The sequence below is a fragment of the Thunnus thynnus genome, chromosome 19 (assembly GCF_963924715.1).
Source record: "Thunnus thynnus chromosome 19, fThuThy2.1, whole genome shotgun sequence".
NCBI classification, from domain to species: domain Eukaryota; kingdom Metazoa; phylum Chordata; class Actinopteri; order Scombriformes; family Scombridae; genus Thunnus; species Thunnus thynnus.
Genome location: NC_089535.1, coordinates 29,785,571 through 29,802,610, shown reverse-complemented (window position 1 = coordinate 29,802,610; position 17,040 = coordinate 29,785,571). Strand labels below are relative to the sequence as shown.

At 41.2% G+C, this 17,040-nt stretch overlaps 1 protein-coding gene across 2 annotated transcripts in view; it reads right to left on the bottom strand.

Annotated features, from left to right (window-relative positions):
- Positions 1–246: 246 nt before the first annotated feature.
- The window catches only part of tln1 (talin 1), a 107,453-nt gene continuing 90,659 nt past the window's right edge, over positions 247–17,040 (bottom strand). For both annotated transcript variants that reach the window (XM_067574487.1, XM_067574488.1), the window contains 7 exons: positions 12,042–12,147; positions 10,257–10,381; positions 9,801–9,926; positions 9,091–9,153; positions 8,824–9,006; positions 1,949–2,074; positions 247–1,852 (listed from right to left, as the gene is read on the bottom strand). In XM_067574487.1, the coding sequence (XP_067430588.1) occupies positions 1,718–1,852; positions 1,949–2,074; positions 8,824–9,006; positions 9,091–9,153; positions 9,801–9,926; positions 10,257–10,381; positions 12,042–12,147 (864 nt within the window). In that variant the 3' untranslated portion in view covers positions 247–1,717. The remainder of the gene's footprint in view (positions 1,853–1,948; positions 2,075–8,823; positions 9,007–9,090; positions 9,154–9,800; positions 9,927–10,256; positions 10,382–12,041; positions 12,148–17,040) is intronic.

Genomic DNA, 17,040 nt, shown 5'->3' with positions numbered 1-17,040 from the left:
ATCCGTCCATGCCTTACCAAACCTCAGTAATGCTTTCGTTACTTTAGATTTGGTAGGAATAAAAACTGAAAAAAATAGACAGTGAGCACAATATAATACAATTTATGATTATATAAGCAAAATACTTTGCCTATGAACACTTATGTATAAAATATAGTTCAATATAAACTTTTGTCCTGTAATCAGGAACCTCTAAAGGAGTCTTTCTCCTGTGTGCAGGGTGAGAAGAGAAATGGATGTCAACAGTTTCAAAGAAAACTGGCTTTATTGAATATAAATCTCTGTTACAGTGCCCATCAGGTGGTACTGCTGCACACCAGCATTACATTTATACCATGTTGAATCAAAATGTGAACAAAAGAAAAAGGGCTTTGAAGGATTACAGTCTTTTTATATCAGGTGTACTGTTCTAGCTGTGCCATGTTCATTCTTGAAAATAATATGCAAGAGAAAATCAAGACACTTGTGTTTTAATGGTGGATTTAAATGATGTTCTGATAAGTTAATGAAACGAGTAATGAATTAAGTGCACTTAGAGGGTAAATGATTGGTATCAGTTAATCATACTTGACAAATTCATTATGAAGGCACTTTATAAGCACCGATATACTGGAACAAATAGTGAACTGACATTAGTTCCTTGGTAATGAGAAATAAGCTGAACTCTATGCAAGTAATATCTAACAAGAACGCATTATGTAGCCAAGACATCATGTATACCTCAGACTGGCATCATACAATTGTACTGTGACAGGAATTCTCTAGAAAGTAATTAGCACTGTGTCGGACACTAATTTTGGCACAGATAAAATGTCACTGGAGTGAGTCAATAAACACTAAGCACTCAAATACAGTCAATAAGATTTCAAATATCTTGAAGTTCAATATTTGGCTTCATGATCATTAAGCAAACAAGTCCTCTGATCTAATCCAGGGCTAAATACTGTCATTGCTTAAATCCAAATACAAAAACAAAATACGTATACTAAAATAGCAACTGAATGGAAGATACATTTTTAATACATTTCATAGCTCAATCTTTAAAAAAATAACATTTTTCCACTCTAATTTGTTCCATTGTAAAGTTAATTATTGCAATTCTAAACTTAAAAAATTGCAATAGTTTATTTCATTGTCCTTATTTCAGATTCAAACAGTATGATAAATAACATACTGAATATCATCATTGTCATGTGACCACAGATGATCACAATGAACTATCACTTACACATCGAGTCTCTTTGTCTCTAAATGTATTCACACACAAAAAAAAACATTTGCATAGAAATTTTGCATAAAGCAGAAATTGTGCTTGCCCTCAGAGCTCTAAGTTCCAACTGTAAAGTTCTAACAGTGAAGGCGAGCAGAATTTATTGGCAGGACAGCCACAGCGGACGTACACAACAAAGATAAAAAAAAAAAGAACTAAAAAAAGAGCCAGATATATTGGAAAGTATACGATCATATATAATCAAAAGCACAGATACCTTAATAAGATCTTAAGGCATATAGATTTCTGTATTATCAAAATTAATAATCATTGGCATTATTGTGGTTTGACTTTGAAAATTAAATACAGAAACAGATTAATAATAACCATCCTGATACATCACTGTGGAATTGGAGTCAATCTGCCTAATGCACAACGCTTCCTCTCAACATGAAGCTGGGGGAAGGTCCTGAACATTCCATGGATCACTGCTGCATTACCACACTCTCACTGCTCTTGGCCGTCCTCCCGCAGCTCCGAGGGAAGGAATTTGTACTGCTGCTGTCTGATCATGGCCAGCTTCTTCCTGGCCTCATCCAGCTCCCTTTCTTTCCGCAGCATCTCTTCCTGAGCAGCGATGATCTGCAACACAACACAGTCTGTCAGCACACTGAGGAAACACCAGCTTCAAAGTCCCAAGCCTCCTGCTTTTGGCACCTGGCATTTGGCATGACTCACCTGAGCGATACCTCCGACCATCTTACTCTTGACCACCACAGCCTGGTCATCCTGAGCATCAAACGCTGCTTTCTGTGCTGCTTTCACCAGGTTATCAGAGGCTCTCTTCACAGCATTTCCAGCAGCCTGCAGAAACACACAATGAGTCATGATTTAAAAAAATAAGTTGAGTGACGGTCCATTCTTGAGATTGGAAACAGTAAAATGGTAAAGGTCCACTTACTAATATTTTCTGGAGCTTTTCATAGTTGAAAGTTCCAGAAAAGGCAAGTGTACTGACCTTGATTTAAGATCTTTTTGTCAAACTAAAAAATAAAGAGAGTATGAAGTGAATTATAAAGTAGATCTCTAACATCTCTAACCATGGACCATGATTAAGTCTTTGAGGGAAAGTGGAGACAGACTCATGCAGACGTTGAACAGCAAACACATCAACTGTGCTGCTTGTGAACAGCAACTCCTGGAAAGGGAATGAGAACTACCACCCGTGCTCAGAGAGAGAAAACCATAACAGGTTTTTTCCTGCTCAGTGCCTGAGAATTGCTGTAAAAGGCAATGAGGAGCAGTCTGCTGAACTACACTCAAAGCCAAACATTTATCTCATTGGGCAGTTCAGCTCTAACAAAGAGGGGTTTTCTCCTTTTGTGGTTCTGTGGGATGAAATCAGACACTGAGCTGGCAGAAGACGACACAGACATTAGTGAATCATCTTCTGGTTTATCTTTGGCTGGAATGTTACTGTTAGTCTGGCCCTGACATACAACATAACACTGTGACGTTCCCTTGAACAGCTGTACACTGAGGCCACACACTAAACTCGACTGTTCAAGTGTTTGTCCCAGGAGCTACCACTTGAGGGCTGATGATTTTTTAACAGTTGATTTAGTTTGTATTTTTAGACCTCAACGCTCTTTCGTTCACTCAAAATATCCTTTCAAATCAATGGACCTGACACCCCTACTTCCTCACAGCTCTGACAGATCAGGTCTCTCCATCTTTCCCTCTGACTGTCTACACTGGACTCTTTTCAGCCCTGTTTTTAGTCATTCGGCAGTTTCAATCAACACAGCTGTCTACACCAGTGAGGTAACACATAACATTTCAGTAGAGCATAACTGCGACCCAACGACTGTCTCTTTACACACCAAGTTATCGGTTCTTAACAGGTCAAAATCCGGTGTCTTAAAACATTTTGACGTGTTATCCCACCTATGTTATACATATCATATATGTCATATGTGGTCATGTGACCTTTTACATGGCTCTGTTTTCTAGCTGAGGTACACGTCTATCACATGACATAGCTGGCCAGTTTTGGACCAGCTGTGCAGCACTTATGCACAAAGCGTGTGAGATATCTGTCACCAAGAGTTCTGCTTAGACCCCAAAACAGTGTTGGTCAGCGGAATTTTGTTTGTGGTGTTTGTGGTGCACCTCTGAAAAATGACATTTAAAAATTCAACATCAACATGTCTTTCCAGAAACAATGTCCCTTTGGAAAATCCAGACCTCACTGTCCCTATTCCCTAGAATGGTCTCTACACTCGCTCAGTGTGTTCTGTGGATCATCCAGAGTAAGAGGGATACTGCTGCAATGTTGTGAGCACCACAAACAAAATTCCCTTCATATCAATTGTACTGTGGTGTAGGCAGAAGTCTCAGAGAGATATCTCAAAACCTGGAACCAAAACTAGAGAGAGAAAATATTTTATTTTTTATTAGGTTGAACTGAATCTTTAATATTCTGCACTCTTAATATGCTATATGTACATGAGGTAGACAGAATTTATTTTACATTATGTAGACCAGTATACCAACACCACTAACTTCGACCTCAGCACCTCTGACACAGAGGCTCTGTTCACTCACTCACCTACATAGTAAATAGACAGTAGTTTTGTCTGTAGTGAGCAGTGAACTAGGAATCATCATTGACTTGTTTCCTGTAGTGTCACATGATAGGCATTTACATATCTATTGAAGACCAAGCATTACATTGTGGCATTGTTAGCAGTACATGCTATGAACACCACTTTTTCTGTTGAATTGTGGGAATTTTTGTGGGTATAAATTTGACTCTTGAATCAAAAAAATGGAACATCTATCAACAGATGGTGAAAAGAACACAAGTTTCAACCAATCAGTGGATATATTGCTTCAACACACCAGAAACCCTGGAAGCTAGCTAACTTACTCTAATATTAATATTAAAACTAATACAAATACATGTTTTCCACGTCAAACTATTCCTTTAATTTCCATTTATCTGGTGTGACTACAAGGCTAGGACTGAGGAGAATCATCTTGAAATCCTGGGAATAACATATAATATAATATAATTTCCATTTATCTGGTGTGACTACAAAGCTGAGATTGAGGAGAATCATCTTGAAATCTTGGGAATAACATATAAACACTCCCAAGTTGGCTGTTGTATTATATTGTGGTACCAAATAAACTGGTAACCCAGTGTTTAAGACAGTTCTGTCCCTTAACCACCTGCTGCCATCCGAACAGTCCAAACAGCCGCCTTTCCTCAGATATTCACACATTCAACAGAAAGACTGTACATTACTTAGCACTCTGCATTATTACAGCCTTAAAAAGCACCACAGCAAAGAGTGAAGAGAGCAAATGCTGCTGGTGTAATCATAGATCAGGGCTAATGTTTCTAGTTCTGGGTGCCATAGCTTGGACTGGTGGATTGTTTCCAGAGCTCCTGTAGACATAAATGTATGAGAATTACTGTGGTGGCAGCTGCAGGCCCAGAAGAGGAGGAGATAAGCCACTGCTGATTGGATCGGAGAATATGAGATGGCCTTGGTGGGCTGATGTGCTCACAGCTAGCATACACACAGCCTTAAAGATAGTATTTTTGGGTGGATGAGGTGACAGGAGATACTTGTAGTTTCTGTTATGTCTTGGGACTCACCGCATCAGTTACACATAAAGGTCACAACAAGCCTTCTGTGCTACATTATTTCCAGCAGTGAGTCAATGCATTCAGTTGCGTTTATTAAAAAAAACATTTTTAAAGGGGCACCCCACTAATACATTACACATAAAGGTCAGTTTACTCATCATGAGGAGTAATACTCAGCCTGTGAAAACTGTTGTATAATGTCTTCGGTAGCTTTGAAGGAGTTTTGTCAAGTCTGAGAAAATAACCCTGATGATGTCATTAGGGTTATCAGTTTGGGATGAAATATTTATAACAGAAAGCCTGTGTTACAAACTGGAGGTGTGATTTGAAATACATAGGCATTTTCCAGACAGAGAAGGTCTAAGAAAAGATTCTATTGATTGCATTATGGGAAATGTAGGATCTTGGATTTTGAATCATACTAGGGACTAAAAGTCAGGGTATCTTGGCCCCTTTTTCTTCCAGTTTGACCATTCTTTCTTTTAATCTGTCTCTTGCAAGTCCCCCAACTTTATGGAGTACAATACTAAACCTCTGGAGACTGATATGCAGCATAATATAAAACCTGGGCTAAATATAGAGTATACTAATACTGATGCAGCAGCTGTACAGATCATGCTCACCTATAACCCTAAACACACAAACTCCAGTCTATGAATAGACTATACCATTCTGTGTGCTCTCCAACAAGCCCAACTGTTGCAGAATGACTAATGTCATTGTTCCCTCAGCAGGTCAGGTACTGTAGGTTTGAATCGTTTCAACAGATGAGGATCACACATCTCATGTGTCAGTCTGATAGGGAAGGATTAGAGGGTTAGGGAGCTAACTTTGGACCTAAACCTGGCTCAACAGTCTGAAGAAGTTGGCTCAAGTTCAAGTTCATGACCAAAACCAATGAGGTGTTACTCCATCTCTCAAAACTTTCTGATTTCCCTAACTGGTCTGTAGCTCTCAGTCCATTTATGAAGACAGAAATCTTTAAAAACAGCTCAGAAGTACATAGGTTTATTTTAAAAAGGTTCAGTAATTTCCTAAAACAGCTGGTCACTGTAGATTTTAGCAAATGTTACTCAAACAGAAGGAAATAGTGCATTTGTTTGGGACTAGGTGTGTTGTGTTTGTGTCCTGCTCCATGTATTTCGGCAGTTCCTCATTAAAAAGTTAGTGAAATGCACATGTCCCTATAGTTACAGTACACAACACCTTTCTTTGTCCTGTTTCTACCTGTTGGTCATTATTTCTGATATATAGGGTCCAGTTACAGGCTCCACTACCAATTGTAGTTAACACTACAATTATTTTAACACTATTATTTGTTGACACACTTGCCGCTCTGGCCTTTATTTGGCAGAGAAATACTAGTTAACTGGATGTAACTCCAGTTAACTAGTATGTGGAGCCCTCTAACAGGGTTCGCTATTGGTTTACCGTACGAGGCTCTGCCTCGGCACCTGAGAAACTCACCACCCAATCAGGATATAGCAGTGCAGCACCCTCCCACTATAAAACCCCAGAGCTAGCGCTGCTCAACTCCCTTTGAAACTCAGCAAGAAACAACTAGGGCCAGCTCTGCTTGTGGTTAGAGGGCTCTGCACGTACTCATAGAACTGGAGTTAAATCCAGGTAACTACTATTTCTATTTTGTACATGCACCGCCCTCTAATGGGCTTCACTATTAGTTATCTCCACAGGCGAAGGCTGTAAGGGATGAGATCTACTCCGAGCTGGGCCCAAACCAACACTAGTCTGAACCCAGCCACAACCAAGAATCAGCAGCAGTCCAGTGGTTGAGCACTACCTGCCTGAGGGTCTTGCTTGCGCTGTTTGTCCCGGCTCTGGTGCGGCTGAAACCTCCAACCAGCGTTGGAGGTTTCTCATATGCAGCAGCCACAGGCGCACCACTGGGTGAGCTGCTGACATCATCCCAAAGAGTAATATGACGCACCCTGCTGGCACTGAGGCTGCGGACCTCACACGTCCGGTCAGCTGCGATAGCGCCTCCACACGCTCCTCTGACAGTTGTGCAGTCATGGCATGGGAGTCTATGTGCAGACCAAGGTAGGGCATCTGCTGGCTCGGCTGCAGGGCACTTTTGTTGGGGTTGATGGTGAAGCCCAGCTGCATGATATACTGGATGACCAGAGCTGTGTGGGCTTCTGCCTACTGCCTAGACGCGGCAAGAATCAGCCAGTTGTCTATGTAGGTCACAATTCTCACGCCCCTCTCCCAGAGTGGTGCCAGTGGAGTCTCCACACACTTGGAGAACGTGTGCAGGGCCGGAGAGTGTCTGAACAGGAGACGGCAATACTGGTACATCCATCCTCCCACTGCATAGTGCAGGTACTTCCTGTGGTGCAGCAGTATGGGGATGTGGAAGTAGGTGTCCTTCAGATCTATGGATGTCATCCAGTTACCTGGCCAGATGTCTGACCATTAGCATGCAGAATGGTCTTTATACAAAGTTGCCATTCAGGATGCGCAGGTCCAGTATTGGTCTCATGACTGAGAAGAAGCCCCTCCATACCTCTGAATGGGGAACCGTCAATACAGCTCCTTTTCAGAGAGAGTACAGCTATCTCCTTCTCCAAGGTTGCCCTCTTGTTGGGGATGTAGAGAGAGGTCTGATATACGCCGATGAACGGAGGAGGTTGGCGGCAGAGCTGCAGTGCATAGCCCTTCCACAGAGTTCTGTAGTTCCATAACAATGCCAACTCGCCACCATGGGACAGGACAGAGTTATTTGCAGTAAATACCATATGAGCAGCGCTGCTCGCTTGTGCAGGCGCTGCTCCGGCAATGTGCAGCAAGGAATGGCGACAATTAGCTAGTCAATGAGACATGAATAGCCTATTAACCACTAATGCGGCGTGTGGGAGATCTGCCCATGATGTGGAGGCTGAAGAAGAGCGGAAGTGACACACTGCCCTCCCCTTATTTGCCTCACTGGAGTAGGAAAGGGGAACATCCCCTCCAGCCCAGGTAGGGCACCTCTCATGGCTATCAGTGCAATTGTCTGAGACAACCTGTGTGTCAGAATGTGTAGTGCTAGGATCATTGCTTTTTAACAGGGACCTGGTGGAGAGTGGTGCTTTCATCAGCAGGCACTGCTCTTATTCTCTCAGGGTGGACAGACCCAGCCAGAGGTGCCTGTGTCCCACCTGAGCGACACCTACCAGTCAAGAGATCCTGCCAAGAAAGCCCTGTTGTTAGCCAGTGCCGCCGCCTGGACAGCATTGGCGTAACAGCAGTCAAAAAAGCTGGCTGTTACTTTGTTATTCTCTGACGGGAGCAACGGTTGACAGCCAGGCCAGAGGGAGGCGGAGGGGAGCAGGCAGACCCTGACTGCGTCCTCAATGGGTGGCACTCCCATGTCCCACTCCCAGCACTTGACAGTGGAATACAATAGTTGGCCATTGCCGGAGGCTTAGCAGACAGCGGAGCGTCCCACTCACGCTGTGCATAGTTGAGAATGGGCGCCATCTTGGGACAGACAATGCATGAGTGAGGCCTCCCACGCAGCCAGGCAAGGAGGCCTGTGGTGAAATCCTCGCTTGGAGCCCTGGAGTACAGTGGGGTTGCCATCCTTTTGGCGGCCAAGGCAAACATGCCAGACAGGTTGTCGAGCAGGTACTGGCAGCATAGGCGAGGCACATAAAGCGCAGGACTTGCTAGCAGCCATCTTGATTCTTCTGCGATACCAGATGGTGAAATGAAGTTTGCAGAACATCCATTTTCAAGGTGGCTGAGTGAAAAAGGGAAACTAGCAGCGCTATCGCTGGGGTTTTATAGTGGGAGGTTACAGTGCAATTGCTACCTCCTGATTGGGCGGTGGGTGCAAAGCTCTTTCTCAGGTGAAATAAAATGAATATGAAAAAATGAAATATGATGCCCTGAAGTGCCACAGTAACAGCATAGTAAACATGTACAGTGTGAGACAGTTTGTGCTGACCTGGAGCCTCTTCATGGTCTGGGAGTCCTGGTCAGCCTTGACCTTGCAGGCCACCAACAGCTGAGCGGTGGACGCAGCCACTTGCTTGGCTGATGAGATGAGCTTCTCCTCACTGGCGTGTCCCTGAACCGCAGAGTTGGCTGCTTCACACAAGTTGTTGGTTGCTGCAGCAACCATTCGAGCCTGAGGAGTGAAAGGCATCGATAGTGAGATTTTTTACTAATAACTTCTCTAATTCTTAAATAAACCTTGAGGAAAGAGACTTACAGCTGAAATCAACCCTTGAGACCACTGTCCATCATCCACTGCATTGGCTGGTATTGCTCCCACCTGAAAACACAGGGAAGCTGACTCAGAATCATTACATTACTTTTGGTAAATGATCAACTAGTTTGTTGTTTAAGTTCATCATATAGTTCCTAATATAGCATACTTGTTTGCTAACATAATTGTAATATACTAACAGCTATAAGAAGACAAGAGAATGCCCAGCATTAATCCAAAAAAATTGTATCTTAAGACTTTTTCTCACGAGGAAGTTACTGATTTATAGTTGTCCACATTCCCTTAAAGGCCCTGAAAAATGTATTGTCTCTGTCAGCTTGGGGTCATACATGAACAAAAACTCATTACTGCTGTCGGCCTGTACATAGGTCCTAAACTTCACACTCGGCAAAAATTGTGTTTCAACAATGTCAATGTCTGGATAGCCTAAATAGAAAAATACAAATTTCTTCATGTTGTTCTGGCATATCTTAACTATGTTTGTTTTTGTTTAGTGAAAAGAAAGGTGCTCTCCAAAAACTGAAAAGTTTGTGTTATATAAGCATGTTTTGGGTTTTCTTTGGGGCATATTATGGTGTGCAGCAGAGGAACTCACTGTTTTCAGTTTCCCGGTGAATAAATGTTACCTGCAGAATGGTCACTGTGAGTAGATGTCATAGAATGTTCATTCCTTTAGTTGGGTTCAGACATACCTTCCCTTGAGCCACCAGCTCCCTCTGTGCTGCTGAAGCAGCTTTGACCAGAGCACTGGTGGCAGCTGCGATGGACTTGGCTGCCTCCAGAATCTGCTCCTCAAAGTTCAAGCTCTCATCTGCCTCCTGTTTACACGAGAGGGAAACCAACAGTCAATAAACACACTATGTTACAGGGCTGTGATGATCTGTGGAGGATTTATTCAGACAAAAAGGCTTCATCCTTAAAAAGGTTAATAGGGATAGTCTGCAGCATAGGACAAGCTGGTGTCAAGAATAACTTTGAAATTGAGGAATACTAAAATGCTAACAGGCTAAGGTCTCTGGGACAGCCTTCAGTAATGGTGTGAGGAGCTGATAGCCCAGCGGACATGCAGCACACACACTGTATGTGACCCTGTGGTGAGGTTAACAGGCTCAGTGTGAATACTGCTGCTCTGTAAAAAGCCCTCTAACCTTGGGCTTGGTCCTTGGTCTCAGCTGCTCCAGTTTCTTGGCAGCTGCTTCAATAGCTGCTGCTGCTCCCAGCAGCTCGTTCTCTGCGATGACTGTGGGATCCTCGGGGTCCACCCACTCTGTGCCTGTAACACACATGCAACAATATGGTATAATGGTAATGATAACATGGCTCTTATTATCAATCATCCATATATATTTTAAATTCGAAATAAATTACGTTATGTTTAAGTTTTATCTGATCTTATGTGCCTTCTTGTTCATTTATGTCTGTATAATTGTTGTTTTTTAAATGTATTCTTCCTCTTTGTGTAAAGCTGTTTTTTGTGTGACTTTTGCTATATTATTACTATTATAAATGTTGAAATTATTAGAGTGTACTGGTGAGTGAAGACATGACAAATTAATGGGTATGGGGTCCAGTTCCAGGTTAATAAAATACCAAGATTCACTAAGCTCTGAGGCTAACGAACATCTTATCAAATCTTGATTTTCCTTACTCTCTTATCATCAAACAGCAAAGTCTTCTACCTGAGAGGCTGTAAGTAATGCATAGTATGTGGTGTATTTTTACTTATAGATATGGAATGCATCCATGGGTAACTTGCCAAAAAGCTGAATACATAACTTGGATGTTGTCTCATTTATGTGCTCTTTGCAAATCAGTGTCTAAACTCAGCCAAAGATTGTTTGCTAGAGATACTGTAGAAGCACCACTCAACAACTGTCTTCCCTTTTGTAGTTCAAAGTGATGAAGAAATGACTTCACTGTTTGCGTCAGTTTTAGGAGTTGGAGTCTCATAGTTAAACTTTGATTCATATCATATTAATATTTGATCAACCTAATACAGTAAAAAATAAGATGTGAAAAGTCAGATATATTTCAGCAGAATTTCATATCTTCTGTTGTTCAACTCATTTTCAGGTTGGAGCTACAGAATGTCATTATTAAATTGAATTTTAAGGCTGTGATTCACAACTGCAGTGTTTCTGCCCTCCCAGAACAAAACTCAAAGATTCAACAGAACTTTTGATTCTTAGTTTTTTATGACTGAAGTTGAACGGCAAACCTTAATAGATTGGATAGGGCATTTAAAGAGATTCAGATTCGATAAGTGAATTTGATGCTGGATTCGGAGCTGATAAAATCCAGTTCTCCTAGATGAAGTTGTGCAGCTAAAGCCATGTAGGCAGCAGAATTCAGTTGCAGCTAATGTCTCTTAAACTGGAGCCCAGGGACATTGATCTGTGATATAAAGCTCTGAGGATGGCTAACCCTCCACCCTTCATGAAATTGTCTTGGAGTTCAACGTAATTTGTACTTGACTCTTAAGAGCGGGATTCCAGGACAGAGGTGTGTGAAACTGTAGATCTCTGAGGGGGTATTTACTAATCCTTCTTCAAATTACTGTCAGGGCTCATTTGCATGAAGTGTTCTAAATATTATCCCATGGGCTATTGAAAGGCAGTGTGTATTGCTGTCTGCCTTTTGAGATACTTCCACTGGGGACACTGAGTCCAAATTTAAAGTTGTATACCTAGTGGCTTAGAAATTATTGACTGCAATTCTTATTTGATATTGTACATCAGTACTATATTTGGAATTGTCTTATTACCATGATAAAAGTTCACTTATCAAAAAATGTCTGGTTAGGGTTAGTGTTATCCCTCCAGCTATCCAGCTGCATCCAGACCCATTTCCACAAATCAATATGGACATGAAGAGACACCTCAATTTTTCTTCTGATGTCATTTTGTTGTTGAAAAAGTCAAAGGTTAAGATACCTTTCATGGCCTCAGCAGCTTGGATGAGCTCAGTCACAGAGCCTGCCACCCGCTTAGAGTAGCTGGCCAACTGCTGCTTCATATCATGAGAGGGCTTCTGGATGATCTGTGGGAGAAGAAAAAAGCCACAACTTTTAATTTAAAACTAAGTGATGCTTGATGTGTAAATCAGGTTCATTCAAGTGCGCCTAGTTCCACAATAATAGAGATTTATAGAACAGAAGTGTGAGTATGCATAAATCTGATGAAAAGAATGTGTTTACATACTTCTGTCTTTGTGCAGACACAGAACTTTAGTCATGAACCTACACAGAGTTTTATATACCTGACACCTGGATTTCATCCTGGCCTTAAAATAGAAATGGTAAACTTTAGAATGTATAGTCATACACTCATATTCATTATGGAGAATTAGATGATTTTGGACACAACAATCTGAGCACAGATTTACACTTAATCAGATTTCTTTAGTTTTAAACACTGATGCTCGGGGGCGATTGTGACTCAGGAGGTAGAGCGGGTTGTCCACTAATCAGAAGATCGGCGGTTCAATTCCCGGCTCCTCCAGTCTGCATGTTGATGTGTCCCTGGGCAAGATACTTAACCCCTAGTTGATTAAGGAATGTGTGTAAATGATTAGATTTCCTCTGATGGGTGGGTTGGGAACTTGCATGGTAGCCTCTGTACCCATTCAGCGTATGAATGTGTGTGAATGGGTGAATGTGATTCGTAGTGTAAAAGCGCTTTGAGTGGTCGGAAGACTAGAAAGGCGCTACACAAGTACAGTCCATTTACCATGATGCAACTTTGTCATCAGGAACTCTCACATCAAACATGTAATAGATGGAGGAAATGATACCTTGAATACTTGTTAAAAGTATGCCATGTTAGGCACATCTCATAATTCAATGAAAATAATGCCAGACTATTTTGATTTGGAGCTCAGATGTGCGTTTTGGTTTCAGTCAATGACCTCAGAGTGTCCTAGGTGGACATGTAGTATTCAGGTTGGAGTGGTGTGTGACAGGTGCAAGGCATTAACAGGGCTCAGCCCATACCCAGCTTAAGTTTATTCAGATGTGTTGTCATGAGAAGATAGAGGCAAGGACCTAACTGCACAGGAACGCATGCAGTGGGCCAAAGTAACGCAACATGCAAACACTAACGCATCCACTTACACATACACCACATACGGTACACCAACAAACTGATAACAAACTGAGACAGCACATGTTCTGAGAGCACACTATGGCCTTGTGATTTAATCTGTGACTTTATGAGGTTTACAGGTCAGAAGGCTCCCTGTGCAATGTGTTCATTTGATGAAAAACAAAAACAAAACCATGTCACTGAGCAGCATGATCAGCAGGTCAGTGTTAGTACTGTATTTCCTACAGAGGTCAATGGCCGGAGAGACTGTGGACAAGCAGGCTGGATGTTGTGCTGTTCCAACCATCAGAGGGCAGGAACACAGGCTCAGATCACATCTATAAAAAGTACTGTATTCACCTCCATTGGACTTTTTCATGTTTGTTTTTTTACACTTTATCACAATGGATGGAATAACGTTTTAGACATTCATTAACAGAAAATATACTTCATTATCAAAGCAAAAACAAATCAATGCCAAGTGATTAAAATTATGCACAAATATAAAACCAAATGAAACAACTGTTCACCTGCTTAACTATGACACACCTAAGTCAGTGCAGCGATCAGTTGCTCACACAAGTCAAATGAGTTGTTTGGAAATCACCTGTGTGTATTCAAGGCGTGACAAGTGATTTTAGGTTAAACTAGACTTGCAAGCAAGTATACCAGGGTCCAAGCATAGACTGTATAAAAATAAAGGACGTAGCCACCGTGACATCACCCATTGGTTTGTGGACTCCTGTTTTTAAGCCTCAAATTTGGCATTTTGACTGTCACCATCTTGTTTTTTTGGAGCCAGAAGTGAAGAGAAGTGACCATATTTGGACGAGAGTATGGAGCTGGGGAGGAGTTCTCCAGGGTCCAACTGCACTACCTCACGCACCGTTGTGGTAGCGACTTGTCAATCACAATGTAGACATGCCCTTAAGCATACCCTGCTTTATCGTCCATTTTACTCTAAATGGGGCTGAAACTTACTAAATGAACATCAAGCTGTATTGAAGACTTGGAACTAGCGATTTAGACCATAAACTCATTAGGAAAGTGTATACTGAGGTAATAAATCAAGTCAGAAGCCATTTTCTCATAGACATCTATAAAAATTGACTTTTTGGAGCCAGTGGAATTACCCCCTGCTGGCCATTAGAGAGAATGCAGATTTAAGGCACTTCACATGGGCTTCACTTTTCAGAGCTGGAGCTACCCGCTTGGGTCCAAGCAACTGATGCAACTCGGGACCAGAGGCTCACTGTCTCTGGGCAACCAGGAAGACAATGCCATCACTCAACAGGGCTTCAACAGTTGGTTTAGTATGCATTTGTTTGTACGCTTGGGCAGGGTAAGACGCACTCCACTTGTGCTCACTGCCACAACCCCGTCTCTTAGAAATTGCATTTATATACTACTAAACTGAAACAGAAAGAGTTAATGTTGTTATGTATTTGGCAAGTTACAAATATGTTGTCAATTAATGTATCACTAAAATGTTCAGTGACACAATATTTCTTGTTTTTTCTAACAAATGATCTGATCTTGCAGTATCATATCCAATGGTAGTAATTAATTCTTTTTTGGGGGGGTTGTAGGCACTGTCAGCATTTGGTTAAGGTTAGGGACAGATCACGGTCTTGATTTAACACAGAAAAAAAACGCACACACACACACACACACAATGTGTTCATTGACATTTAAGCAAAACCAAGATCTTTCGCCAGCCTTAACCAAAGTTCTTTTTTTGCCTACATTTAACCACACATCGGACTAAGGATGCAATCTCTGTCTCCTCTGTCAACATCCTGCAATAGGACCCCAACCTCAGTGTAGCAGGACATAAATGTATAAATGTACCTCTTCATTAATTTGAAAAACTGTTGTCAATGCAACATTTTTAGGAAAAATATTTTAGTTGTATATAAATGTAATTTCTAGGAGACAGGGTTGCATTGCAAAGACCTGCTCCAGCCTTGGGCTACAGGGGCCATGGAGTCCGAGTGTGTGTTCAAATAAATCTCACTAACACATTTTGCACCTCATTCAAGCGCATCTACTTTAATGATCACTTTGAGCACAGACAGCAGAAACTGAAAGTCTGCTTACTAATTCATCTGCACTGTTTGTATTTGCATTTGTGTTGGCAAGACATCAGCCTGATATCTGATATCAGACAGCTGCTAGCTAGTGTTAGCTACCCAGCAGTTAAAGACAAGCTGAGTACAGTAGAATCCACACACTGTTGGATTCCAGATGGGTTCCATGGTTTCACATCTCGTAACCCGAGATAATGTCTTGTTAATAAACACAAACAGAGAGCTCAGATCGGTGTGCAAAGCCTTTTTTCAGTTCATCCCTCTTGCATATGTGATCACTAGATCTGCTATGAGATAGCCAGAGTCAGTTAATCATCCTGACTCACAACAGTCCTGTAAACTGCAGTTTACGTCACAGTTTATGGGACTATTGTGACTGAAGGAGGCTAATATAGCCAGCTATCATCTACATGACTTTTTAACATAAAGTAAGCTTTTTGTGCCTGTTGTAGTAACTTGATTTCCTAAAGTTAAATACTTAAAATATCATGCAGCTCTAACTCAACCACTTAAAACAAGAATCATCCACATTCACATAATATTTAGCATATGAAAGAGCAGAGAAAAAGCAAAAATCAAAAATCAGTCTCTGGATTTTAAGAATCATTATTGGATGAGTCAAATAAAAATTAATCAGAAAATCTTTTTTTTTTTTTTTATCCAGTCCTAGCCAAGACCAGCTCCAGCCTTGGACTACAGGGACCATGGAGTGTGAGTGTGTGCTTAAACCAATCTCAAGAAATCCTTCAACACTAAAAGGCACAAATAAAAATGAATATTCTAAGTTATTTTCCTGCTCACTGAATCAATACTTTTATGTTGTTACATTTGGATACTTGAGTTGTGTTACTTTTATATATTTATTGCTTTTATCCGTATTGCAGTCCATGCACATTTTGTTCTTTACACCTTAAACCTCAAAGAAGTTTGTGTTCTGCTGCTCCCAGGTCTACTCTGGCTTTGTTCTGCTAACCTGCTGCTGATGATATTCTGCAGGATTGTTGTGCTATTACATATGCACTGAAGCATTCAACCAATGCAGCTCCACACTTGTGCGGGTCAGTCATGTGGTGTACTCACCGGCTTGCACCGACATCAGTGAGCCACAAGTTTAAAGGAACATTGACAGAGCATTGGGAAAAAGAAAGAAAAGAGGTCATCAAACACATGACAGCTGATATCAGACACATGGGGGAGAGGTTTGCAAGCATGCAGCCATCATGCTGTGAGATTGCAACTTCTCTGGGCCCAAACTATGTTATTTTGTTACTATGAAGGAAATGATAGCCACAACATTGGATAATGAAAGGATTTAGCAAGATTGCACATTTGAAGATGCTTTGGAGAAAATGGACCTCTCAAAAAGTGGTGACTTGTTTTAAATCTAATTTATACTGGGATGTATATAGGATTAGATTTTTTTCATAATAATCGAACAAACTTTCCCAAACAAAGACAATTCAATTGAAAACGAATAAAAAATAATTTGAAATAAAGAATTACCTCAAAGGTAACTGCTGAATTTTTCAGTTTCAGTTCTGACACAAAGCTCTCAAGAGGGCCGGTGTCACAGGGCCCTTATGTAAATGTAAGTCTCTTCTTAACTTTTCTTGGTTTATTATTAGTAATTATAAACAGCCAAATATATATGTTGCACAACAATTCATGGAATGGAATGCAATAATGTTAATAACGTGTTTGACTGTTTTGGCCTTCATGGTCTGCAAAAAAGCTAAAACTAACGTACTATTTAGCCAGTG